Source organism: Oreochromis niloticus, unplaced genomic scaffold (genome assembly GCF_001858045.2).
Source record: "Oreochromis niloticus isolate F11D_XX unplaced genomic scaffold, O_niloticus_UMD_NMBU tig00000736_pilon, whole genome shotgun sequence".
NCBI classification, from domain to species: domain Eukaryota; kingdom Metazoa; phylum Chordata; class Actinopteri; order Cichliformes; family Cichlidae; genus Oreochromis; species Oreochromis niloticus.
In genome coordinates, this window is record NW_020327230.1 from 93,544 (window position 1) to 106,713 (window position 13,170).

The window sequence follows — 13,170 nt, forward strand, 5'->3', positions numbered from 1 at the left end:
TAACTGAAGAAACACATGATTGATAACTGTTCTGTTTTAAGTTTAGTCTTTGTTGTAACACAGATTGGATGATAAATGGGGAGAGTTGAGTATGAAATGTAAAGTACAGGTTTTGTTTCTAGGAAATTCCAAGGATCCAGACTTTTGCATGGAGCAAGGAGTTTGAGAAGATTTGACATGATGATTAAATTGATTTTATTCCTTAAAACACAGGTTTACAGGGCTGGAGCAGATCCACCGGAGAGGAGGATGGCTGAGGAGTTTGGAGAGATGATATGACTAACCTTTTTCCTTTAATTTCTTAAGCCCGGGTGATGCATTTTGAGTTTTTGAGTTTTTATTTATTTGGACACATCTGGTGTGTCCAAATATAAAGGGGGAATTCAAGAGGTAATTTGAAATGGGTTCTAGGATCATGTTATGACTTTTGGGGTTGTTGATAATTTAGATATGGTAAAACTGAGGCAGAAATTGTTATTTTTAAATAAAGTTATTTTTAAAGTAAAATGAAACTCCCCTGCTTGATTTAAAATAGGCGAGGCCAAAGGCCTGTAGCTTTTAACTGTATAGCTCTTAACTTGCAGGGATGGCGTGGAGTGTAATGAATGAATGCAAAACATGCTTGCAGACACAAACATGACATAGATTTATTTTATAGGCCAAAGGTGGAACACATGGTGCTTTGTTTCTGCTTAGCAACTAGTGAGGCAGACGGTGTTAAAGATAAGTATGCAATAAGTGAACAGGAAACATGTGAGGGTAAGGCGGGTGAAACAAAATGTTGTAGATAATGGAAACTTGTCTAACTGGCATTAACAGTAATTTTTGCATGTTATGTATATGCTTGAAGCAAAAAGAGGCATAAATCCTGATAGAAATTTTGAAGCGTGCTTTCCAGCGCAGATTTAGGTTGACATGGGGATGGTGTATATTTTACCCGGGGTGTGTTTAATAGAACTAAAAGCGTTGCTCACACACATAAAGAGCATTGAGATTAAGTAAAGTTAATAAAAAGGATAAAGCCCAGAACATGATATTGTGAACCAAGTTTGAATAATTAAAGGAACATTGGATGAACACAGTAGATTAGTGAGGTGTAGCAGAGAGAGGCTTTTTGTTTTCTATCTTTTACAGGAGAAGATTTCAGGACCACAGCGACCACAGGGGGGCGAGAATCCTGGAAGCCCCAGACCGAACGGAACCAACCAGAGAAAGGAGAAAAACAGAGCACAAACACACCTAGTTGTTTATATTACAAAGAAGATCAAAAGCTTGTTAGACATAGGTTATAATGGAAGCATAAAAGGGATGAGAGGAACTTTACATAACATAGAAATCCTGCAACAATTCGTAAATTGCCCAAACACAGTGTTCAGACCGGATATGCGCTACCCGTTAAAGGGGGCGAAGAAATCAGGCCTAAGTTTGAAAATGAAATGGGTTAACTCGATAGAGGATGTTTCCAAAGGTTGAGAAAATCATGTAGGACTTTTTACCAGGAGAAAGCTAATTGTATCTTTTACACTTTATAGTGTGCACTGAGGGAAGTCAGGAATAGTTTAAACTAGGATTGAAAAAATTAAACTAGGTGAAAAAAGGGGGTGTAGCAAGTAGATTTAGGGCAGCTCACAGCCTGGCGTAAACGCAAGGTGCCGTCACACAGCTTAAGTTATTTGTTTGATTTATTTTTATGACAAAATAATAAGGAAACATTGAAAACATACAACCCGTTGAGGAGACAGATAGGGTTGGGGAATTGAAAGGATTTGTTTGTTTAGCATAATGCACTACAAAGTATACAAAGTTTAGATAACATGATGCAAACACACGAATCAGAGACTCGTAATGAGAAAACTGATTAGAATGTTCCTTACAACTACATGTTATTGTATGCAATGATATTAACTATGGCTGTGTTGTTTATTGTCTATATTTTGCAGGGCACTCCGGACCACTTGTCTGAACACGGAGGTCAGTCCAGCCCAGCACTTCCTGAGACTGTAGTTGCTAAAACAGGATCGGTAAAAAAGACAAAAGCGCGAGGTGTCAGGTAAAGGTGATGAGTGTCTCAGCATGAATAATGGCATAGAGTTGAATTATGGTAAAGGGTCTACCAGCTCATTCATATTTGATTGGTGTGACGTCATTAAGTGTACAGGAGCTAGTAGTAGCTGGAGAGCGTATGATGTATGGGTCTGCAATCACCCCATGATATGCTTAGGGTAAATTTAGTTGATGCAAAGTCTAAGCCGCTCGCAGAAAGCTTAATCACCACTCTGACGGATCAGATGGTAACTTCGGGAACAGTAGCTCAAAAGGAACAGGAACCAAAAGGGAGAGTACTTCTGACAACAGATTACTTTAGACTGAAGCTTAAGGAGTTGATAAAGCGCGCCACGGGTTTCAAGGACAGTAACCTCTGGTTTGATTGGGTGGCTCAAAATGCTAGAGAACAACATGTATCTGACTGTGTTGCCTGTGCTTTAGCTAGGTCACGGTTGTTTACAGAGCCCGCACCATTGCATTAGAGGATGAGTGGGGCTATGATTGTATGTTACAGTTAACTAGAAGTGCAGTGACTACTGGCAACTGTATTTTGTTGTCCAGACTTTTCCCTCCCATTTCAAAGCAGACAGCAGTGGGACCATTTATGCTAAAATAAGATAATTACATGTTTCAAGTTTTCTACAGATAATGAAAAGTACAAGGTGGGAGAGATCGACCCAACTAGGTGTGCTGTCACACTCACGGGACGAACCACCAACAATGTAAGTGACCCTAGCACGGTAATTGGAACATGGGCAAGAAGTGGGCTCTATTATTACTGTGGGGAAAATACTCGTGTCCCTATGGGAAGCGTAGGGACATGTGCGATGGTGCGATTGGGAGCTCCGCTCATGCTTATTGGAAACCAGGTAAAGGCTATTCCACAACATAACACGCGAACTTTAGCTGCCATACGTAAGAGATACATTTTGGCCAAAAGAGGGACCCAGGGTACCCATGCATATGATCCTCGTTTGAACTCGCCGACCTGGATAGACTCCATAGGAGTGCCCAGGGGAGTTCCTAATGAGTACAAGCTGGTAAGTCAGGTAGCTGTAGGATTGGAGAGTATATTTCTTTGGGTAACGCCTAATAGAAATGTTGGCCGCATTATGTTCATTACAACCTGCTGAGACTCTCTAACCAAACCAGGGACGCCATGATGGGGTTCGCAGAACAATTGGGTCCAAGTTCACTGACGGGAGAGCAAAATCGAATTGTCTAAAACCATGCATGAGCACTCAGGTATCGAAAATCTGCTGGCGTCCTGGATGACATCTGTGTTTGGACAATGGAAAGGTGTGGCTATGTCAGTGATGTTTTCTTTGACTGCATTTTTGGGAATACTGGTCATCGCTAGTTGTTGTATCATTCCTTGTGTCAGAGGATTGTTGGTAAAGATAATGGCAAGGGTTGCGAACCCTGGCTGGGTTGAGGGCATCTATTAGATGAACTAAGAACCCATAGAGTGGGGCAGGGAGTGATACAACATAAGGTGTGGTGACATTCCTTGTCGGAATGTCAGAAGAGGGAATGTTGGGATTCAGAAATTCTTTTATTCCTACTATATAATCTGAATTATTATGATTGCAGTAAGAACATGTTTTACAGCATTGTTTATCAGTAATATTGTTTACAGGGTTCATATTGCATTGAATATGTTTGTCATCACATTCATTCTATTCACAGGTTTAGTTCATGTTATACACATTGCATATCTGTGCTTGTTTAGAGTTGATGTTCTATCCAAGAGGGTTTTAAGCTTCACTGGTGAGAGTGTCCAGGTGATACATGTTGAGGGAAGATGAGAACATAGCAGGTTAATTGCATGCATGCTTACAATACACATAAATCTAGTAGCAGGCCTGAGCGAGGGCCCAAGTGTCTTCTGCTTCTTATTTGAGACCTGCCACAATTCAGTTTACTTAGTGATTGATGACGGGGGTCCATTCCACTAGATTTCCACTAGAGAGGGACCCAGGAAAGGAGCAGAGACCACTTAAGCATGAAGTGTTTTCAAGTGGGAGCTGGCGTTTTATTACTGGACCACCTAGATGACATGAGGTTATTGTCTGATTTGCTGAGTCAGGGGACGGCTAGAGAGGGTCAGAGCGAAGGCAGTGGACCTGGGAATGGTGGTTTCGGGGCCCATGATGCCATTAATGGATCCAGAGGTGACAGAGTGGGTTGAAGAGTGACTCAACGGAGTGTGGTGACCCTGTTTGTGAACAGGGTCAAAAGAGGGAGTGTGGAATAAGGAATATTTTACTGCTACTTATACTTATTATTGGCATTATCATTGTATTAATGAACATTGCATTAAACCACATAACAAGCATTTGTAATAATACATATAATCAAGAAGCAGGCTTGAGCAAAGGCCTGAATGTATTCAGCAACCTGCTGCACTAGAGCTTGCTTGCCAACAGGTGACAGAAGAAGTTGTCCAGTCCATGGGGACCTCAAAGGCCTGAGATCATCACCATATTTGAAAGAGGATGCCAGAAAGGGGAACTGCTGTGTCTGCATTTATTTCTTAGAATAGATCATTGTCTGTACAAGGGGCAAACAATGTTCTTAAGATGCAAATTATGTGCTTGTAAACGCATGAGGGGGCGTCATAATACCCTGATGTTATAAAAGCAATCTGAAGTGTATTTTTGGGTGGGGATTTACAACTGGTGGTTTCCAGTGTACGTCTCCCCACGCTGCGTGTATTCATTAAAATCAATTGTTTGATCGACCTCTTCTGGACCATGATTGTTTTACTCTCGTCCTCAATTTCGGACCCTTAACACTCTTCACGGGCCCTCCAGGAGTATGTGTCTGTACTGCTTTGCAGTTGGTGGTGGTGTTTCCCATTGGCGTGGATCCGTTCTCTTGGCGGTAGCATAGGCTGTGGCTCAAATTCCCATTGTTTCCAAGAAAGACTGGGAATGATTTAGCCTTACTTCTGTGCTTCACTTTCAGGTCAACCCAGAACCATTCGTCACATGTGCCATTTCGTAGTTCTATCTGGAGAGGTTCCTCATGGTTGACCACGATTCCCTGGAAGTGATACCCACGGCTGGCGTAGCTTGTGGCACACTTTCCTTGAATTATGTCCATTGCCTTCGCGTACAAGGTGGCGTACTGTGTCGTTGGGGGCATATAGGAGCAAACATAGCAGTCCTTTCTGGTTGTGCTGTCATGTATATATCGATACCATGCGTTGTTCACCCATGGATGACTGTGGTCTTGTGTCATGTCACGAAGATGTGAGTTGTCATATGACCATCTTGTCTGCAGGTGGTGTTGTTCATCTTTTTTTCTTTCGGGTGAGTGTTAATAAACTCACCAGGAGTGCAACATTAGTCACTAGGAGGACGAGTGTCTTCATGATGACCAGACACACCTGTGACCTCTGATGAGTAGACTACCGGCAAGAAGAAGAAGGCGGGGTATACCCGATCAGCCCTCCCTCCACCAATAGATCACCATACAGGAGTTAGGGGTGTCGGCGTCTAAACGTTTAGCTTGTCACTCACTTTTCTGCAGTGGCTGTGATGGATCCAGGGCGGTCTTTCTGCTATTTTGCAGGCAGTAGGTGTGGTGAGTAGCACTTGATAAGGACCTTCCCACCTTGGTGAACTCCAATTTTTCCTTTGGAGTACTTTGATCAGGATCCAATCACCTGGTTTCAACCTGCAAGATACTGGAGAGTTGTTTAGAACAATCTCTTTATTTTCAAGTAATTTAGTCATCCATTCGGAATGAAATGGTTGCACAAACATTTTGCTACTGAGATGGCGTCTGCTTTTTTTACTGGATAGATTTCTGGCCATTTTGAGATCACGTCTATGATCACTAGAGCGTATTCTGAGCCTTGGCATTCATTTAGCTCAATAATACCCATGTGGATTGTATGAAAAGGATGAGGTGGTGTGCATTATGCGCATTATGTGCATTATGTTTTTGGCAAATCATGCATGTTCCGACAAATTTCTGAAATTTTATCTACCACTCCTACCCCCCCTCCTGTTGACAATAATGCTGCTGATTTGTGTAGGGACTTTGGTAGTATTGGTTTGCCACTACAAGTCATCAAACCACTTTCTAGCTGTGCTCCACAGTTTAACCATTTCCTTTGTTCTGTAGTTGGTGCGGCTTTTCGTTCATTCATAAGCACATCAAGTGGTATTTGCATTGAGGAGTCAGACATTAATGTGTCTATAGTTTGTTGTGCTGCTGCTTTTGCGGCTTTGATCTGCGAAGTTATTGCCTTCAGTGACCTCTGAGTAGCCTTTCTGGTGTGCAGCACATTTGCTAACAAAATGCTAACTGTTTTGGCAATATAAACACTTCCAACAGTGCCTTCAAAAGATTTCCATGTTGCACTGGGTTAGGGGAACAGGCACGTATGACAGCTGTGAGTTCTGCACTCTGTGCAGAGTGTAAGGAAGTTAGTGCTTTTGCTTCTAAAAACGTGTCTACTGTGGTTACCGCATAACCCACACAGTTCCGCCCAAGGCTACTTTTGGACGCTGAACCGTCTACAAAGATATTAACGAAACCAGCCTGTGGGGTGCTGTGAAGGTCAGCGCGTGATACAGCATACAGCAATTCTGATGTGTGACAGTGTAAGCAAAAGGCCTACATAGGAAAGTTGTCTGGCATGTGTCGAACTTCTGAGTTAGGAAAAACCTTGCATTGCTTACAGTTCATAGCTCACAGCTCTAAAACTGGGCATCAACAAATCATATGCCCAAATCATTATGTGTCACTGTGTTCACAAATTTGTTTTCCAAACTTACTAAGCAAACAAACAAAAACAAAACAAATTGCCTATGGCATCAAGGCTTTGCGTTCATAATAATTGAGTGTAAGCTGCTTTCTTCATTGCAAGTGTTTATTGCAAAAAGGTTTAATTCATGCATCATATCACTGAGTTCTAAATTCAAACTATCTCTTCTGACCCTTTCCAAAAATAATTTCACATATAACAATTTGAGTATGTGTTGTCTATTCATTAATATAGTTGTCAATTATTTCTGTCATTATTTTGCCTTCTTTTGTTTATGACATGGTGGACATCTCTAAACAATCATGAGTTCAGCCTTCAATTTCAACCCAATTATACCCTGTATTCTTGCAGGGTTCTTTATAGTCTAAAAACCCTCTTTAATTCTACTAAAAACAATCTAAATCTCTTGATCTAAAAACGATACACCTTTATTTCACACACACTTTTAAATTGAGCTCTTTCAGACATCAGGAATCATCACACACACTGCCTTTTCTCTCAAACTTCTACTCGTTCACTCACTCCGCTATGAACCTTTGTGGTGTTATTATTACTTATGTTTTATCATTTTTGTACAAATCACACCCAATCACTCAAAACCTACTACTCACAGCATTCACACAGTCAAAATCACTCAAAATATGCTTCCATACGAGTATTTCAGACATGCTTTTCAAGATATATAGAGGTCACTCACTGTACATCCACAGTAATGAATTCAAACTCTATTTATACAATTGTAGTGAGCAAAACCAGCATCTCCATGCGCGTCACTGCTCCTCATTAGCTTGGTAGTGTCCACATATTTATTTAATTCAGCTTCTCAATCTTGTAGCTTTAGCTGTTGTATACAGAGTTTGGCTCATTAGTTGTTAGCATAGGTTTGCTCTTCATCTTAACAGTCTCATCTAAGATGACCGGTTTACAGGCAGGTCAAGTGTCTCTATGCACCTGATTAGTGTAGTTATTTCCTTATTTTCTTCATCTCCTATATCATTGTACTGAGTTTGAGCAAACCTTAAGCTTGATTCAGACTACTTTCAACAATCTTCCACCTCACATCATAACTGACTGAGGTGCCTCTTCTTATTAATAGTATGTCATTATTAATGTTATCATTGTATTGTTTCTCCTTTTTTATAACAGCAATAGTATATTACAATACACTACTTCACTACTTTACTACTAATATACAATAGTATATTAGTTTATGTTTTATTATGTATCCATCACGGGTCTGTGTGAATCTGCAGCTTCACACCTTCCCAAGCTGGAGACATTTGCTTTTCCTTGGCTGAACAATGACACAGCCGTAATATGCCTTATGCATCTGTCTTTTTTATTTGATATATTTTCGTGTGAATTATCTGGTTTCATGCATCCCAATTTGTACCAATTAACTTAATTTAAGTTAACCTTAATTTAACCTTTAACCTTTTGTTTATTCCACTTCATTCCTCGTTCCATGCTTTGAAATACAACTCTTGTGTATGCTTTGATTTCTTTTTAGCATCCTCTTCAGTATTTATTTCCGCTTGGAGGGTTTCTTATAATTTAGTTGTACATTTTCCCTCCCACGTGGGACATTTAGGTGTTCTTTGGATTTCTCCATCTATATGCACTAACTTGTCCGGCGCCTGGACATTTTTTTTCTAACCACTGCTCGTCAGCAGTGAGTTACCCATTTTAATCCTCTTAATTTTAATACTTTACAACTACACAACTGCGGCACCTTCTCTGGCACGAGAATCGAGAGAGGTAGTTGACACGGCCTTCTACTTTCAAGCTATTCTTGAAAGCGGTGTCATCTTTATGTGATGAAACACGACCTGTTTCTCTCTTTTCACCAGTACTTGGGTGGCCAACAGCAAACAACATAGTGGAATAGTTCAGCCTCCTTATTGTGCTGTAAAATCAACTTATTCCACCAACAAAAATAAAACAACAACAATACCTTTTCAACGCGTACTACGTCTTACGGACCAGGTTTATCTAAAATAGCTTCCAGCCCCTTTTTCAGGCGAGCGTTTACTTTTAGAAATCCCCCTAAAATAGCTTCCAGCCCCTTTTTCAGGTGAGCGTTTACTTTTAGGAATGCCCCCTAAAATAGCTTCCAGCCCCTTTTTCAGGCGAGCGTTTACTTTTAGGAATGCTACCAACCCCTCTGGGCGAGCCTAGACGTTTTACGCGAGGTGTCTGAGTGTTAATATTCACCTGGTTGCTGATTCACTGCCGGTCTCTCAGGTCTACCTCATCGACCCCCACCGCCGTGGACCACTTATAAGAACGCTGGCCAGAACCCGAATTCACGTCTCTGGACTTGAATTCGACAGACTGTCGACAGACTTCAGCGTGGGCTTCTCACGACGGCAGGACTCGATGAGGTTTTCCTGTGGGGTCACACAAAAGTGCTGTGTCCCATCCGGCTCGAAGGACCAAGAAATGTCAGGAGTTTTCCTGTATTGCAACTCAGGTCAGAATAAAGACACTCAGACAGGTTTAACGTGTACACGGGTGAGACTCAGGGAGACTCGCACCCTGCAGTAAAAAGAAAGAGTCTTTATTCAGAGAGCACATACAGGAAGAGAGAAAATAGAACTGCAGGCACAGAGTGTAACTTCCCCTTTTAGGAGTCTGCACAGAGTGTGACTTCCCCATTTAAGCTTAATACTGAAGGAGCAAACACATTTAGATAAAGAAACGTACTTTTAAGCATAACATAATAAAAATCCTAGAATCCTAAAAAATCTCTTAACACAAAGACAGCCCAGCAATTAGATCTGGAGGGAAACAGGCCGCAAGGAAGACCAAAAAAGCGCTGGATGGACCGAATCAAGGATAATATGAAGGCTGTGAATGTTACACCAGAAGACGCCCTTGATAGGAAGAAGTGGAGGAAGGCATGCAAGATAGCGGACCCTGCGTCGTGGGATATAAACCGCTAGGAAGAAGAAGATCGGTCCGATACTGACCTAAATTACTGGATCGGATATCGGCGAAAAATAAAAAATGTAATCCGATCCATTAAATATCAAAAAAGCACCTCACAAAACTTGCAACACGGTGTAACTCGGCTCATAACCGTAGCACATTGCAGCAGTGTGCTCACGTGATTGAGCGGCTGCCTGTATTTGGAGCCTCGCTACCAAACCAGCATTTCATCTCCGAGGAAGTTATCCCAGAGAGAAGTAAAGCAAGTGTGTAAGTTCATCTCTGAATGTTTGTAAAGCGTTCCCATGTTAAGCTTAACAACCGATATATGGAGCGACTGCCTCTTCCTGCGGCTACTTCAATCGTGAAACTGCTTAATGATCAGCTGATCGGCTTTTCTGTCACGAGTCCATCTCTCTTCTTTGTTTATCGCCCACTTCGCGCCAGAAAGAGGAAACCAGCGGCTGAACAACAGCAGCACGTTTAAGCTTGATAAGCTGTTGTTAGAATTTATTTAATATTACTTTCTACACCAGGTTCGTTTTCTACGCAGCTGACGGCTGGTAACTGTGCAGGGGCGGATCTAGCAAAGTTTAGCCAGGAGGGCCGATAGGGCATGAACAGGGAAAAGGGGGCACAAAGACATACTTTTCTTTCTTATTCTCATTTAAAATGTCTAGCTTTTAATAAATAATTATCTGAATCTTACACCCAAAGTTTTAATCTGATGTAAAATGTATAGAAGTCCATTACTGTATATAGTAACTGTTAAGTCTAATATACCCTAGTAAGCTATAGTACTTTTTCCTTTGGGAAAGTACCATCTGTGAATTCTGCAATTCTGTTGAAGAAAGATGTTGAATCTATTTAATTATTCTTGAAAAATAATTTGTTTCTGTGCATTTTTTTTCACCCTGCATCAAATTAAAGTTGATTACATCGATTAAGCATCATGAGGTGGGGGGTGGGGGGTGGTTCCCTATTTTTTTTTTTTTTTTTTTTTTTTTTGCTGGGAGTTTGCAACCCTATTAGTTAGGTTGCTTAATATTTCTGCAAAGTACTCTTTAAAATACCAGAATAGGGAGGATGGAGTAGGTTTAAGTTAGGTAAGGTTTATTAGATTGATCAGTGTTGCTGAACTATGAAATATTTTGGGTGCAGTGTATTTTTTACATACAGGTATAACAGAATAGCTTTAGTGTTGTTGTTTATTTAAACTTGAGTATGAACTTATACAAAATGCAGCAAGATATTAAAAAAAACAGTTTTATTGATTAAAAAACACACTATATCGGATTCATATCGGTATCGGCAGATATCCAAATTTATGATATCGATATCGGACATAAAAAAGTGGTATCATGCCATCTCTACTCATTACTGAAAAAAGTAACGCCGTTATTTGCATCACTGGTTATAACACATGTAGGGAGGTCAAAGTCATGAAGATTCCATGTTATATATCACGTTCTCTCACTTTTTATTTTTATCTCATTTACTAAAGACAATCTTTGTGATGAATCACTTTATTTTGTGTGTGTGTGTGTGTGTGTGTGTGTGTGTGTCCTCAGTGAACTGTATCAGTCTCTGCAGTATCTTCCAGCTGCAGCAGTCACTTCAGTTTCTGTTCAGTCTGACTGAGGGAGGTTTTTGTACGACTGTTTTTCACTGTGTGCACACCCACTGACTGTTAGGATAGTGCTGACTCTGACAGTAATAAACTGCTGCATCTTCAGCCTGGACTCCACTGATGGTCAGAGTGAAGTCAGAGTTTGATCCACTGCCTGTAAAACGAGCTGGAATCCCTGATTGTCGAGTGCTAGCAGAGTGAATGAGCAGTTTAGGAACTCCTCCATCTTCCTTTTGGTACCAGGCTAAACGGTGATTGTTGTTCCAAACATGAACATTCTGACTGGTCCTACACTTGATGGTGACTGTGTCTCCCACAGCAGAGCTCACTGCTCCAGGCTGAGTCACTGTGAACTGTCCTCTGGACTCTGAGGATACAGAGACAAAAACATAAAGCAGCTTCATGGTTTTGTGGGCTTCATTTCAGAGGGACAGATGTTGATAGAGGAGAGGAGTTTGATTCTCTGGACTTTACCTGTGAAGCAGCAGCAGAGGAGAGTCCAGATGAGGACGCAGATCAAAGTCATGTTTTTGATGAGGAGGATTTCTGTGGCTTCTGTTGTGATGAAGGACAGCTGTCAGTCATCCAGTGTTCAACTCTCAGGACTATAAACTCTCCTAGAGCACTGGAGCATGGTGCTGCTGATGCAAAGTGCCTCTCTATGGAAATACCCTTGTCACCCAAACAAGTACATTTTGACCCGATTCTTCCTTTCAGCTGATTGGTCGATGTCATGTCAATCACAAATTTAACAATCCAATCAGAGAACAGATGGGTTTGGGTGTTGGAGGGGTGCTTTACGGAGCTTCAGGTCGGGAAGAATTAATGGCCTTTTACATGTCAGCCCAGCATTTTCCTTCATCACCACAAAGGAAAACAGTCTGTGTGTGTCTGAGTTTGGTGATTTTTGTGTCACAGGTTTACGTGCTTATACAGAGACTTCCAGAGCCTTTTCAACAGTGCTGCAGACCTCGGGGGGGAAGCAGTGTTGTGGAAATGACACAATCTTCACTAGTGGGGGTAGTAAGCTTTCTTCATTATGAATTAGTGATACATGTTTTTATTGATCATTTGTAGTTAAAAAACCACAAACTCTTGTAGAGGACATAAAGTCAGAGATACAAACAACAAGGAGCAGGTGCATCTAGTACATGTAGAGCTGCTGCAAAAACCCACAGAGCTCAGCAGCCAGCGCAACAAATTCTGGATCCTTGGCTCTTAGTTAGCAGTTAGCATTAGCAGCACATGCTGGGTCCGCTGTGAAAGGACCTTTATGCTGCGCACTGTGACTCACAGCCATGGTCCCGGGTCAGCCCTGACTTTGTGTTAAACTATTCCTAAAGTAATAATGGTATTTCTAACCACTGATATAGCACAACTTTATCCTTTCAACAACTAGCGAAAGTTAGGGGACCTAGGTTGTATGACCACTATGGGATATTTATATAGAGATCAGCTTCAGACTGTATTACCCTTCCAGGACCTGAAGCTCCGTAAAGCACAAACACAAATCTTTTTTACACACACACAAATTCTCATCTGTAGATACACAAACATAACATTTTCACATATTGTGGTTTACAAGGTTACAAAACTCAGTTCACAAATACACATTTGATTTACAAGTACAAAATATTTATGACCACAATTGTTCAGTTCTGTTTAAGTTCAGTCTGACTAAGGGAGGTTTTTGCACAACTGCTGTTCACTGTTTGAACACAGCTTGACTGTTAACATCGTTTCTGCTCTGACAGTAATAAACTGCTGTATCTACAGCGTG

At 41.1% G+C, this 13,170-nt stretch overlaps 1 gene segment (V, D, J or C); it reads right to left on the reverse strand.

Moving 5' to 3' along the window:
- Positions 1-11,425: 11,425 nt before the first annotated feature.
- LOC112844674 (Ig kappa chain V region 120-like) lies at positions 11,426-11,916 on the reverse strand. The segment is given in 2 exon segments: positions 11,426-11,757; positions 11,865-11,916. Coding segments are annotated over 2 exon segments (384 nt in total).
- Positions 11,917-13,170: the final 1,254 nt, after the last annotated feature.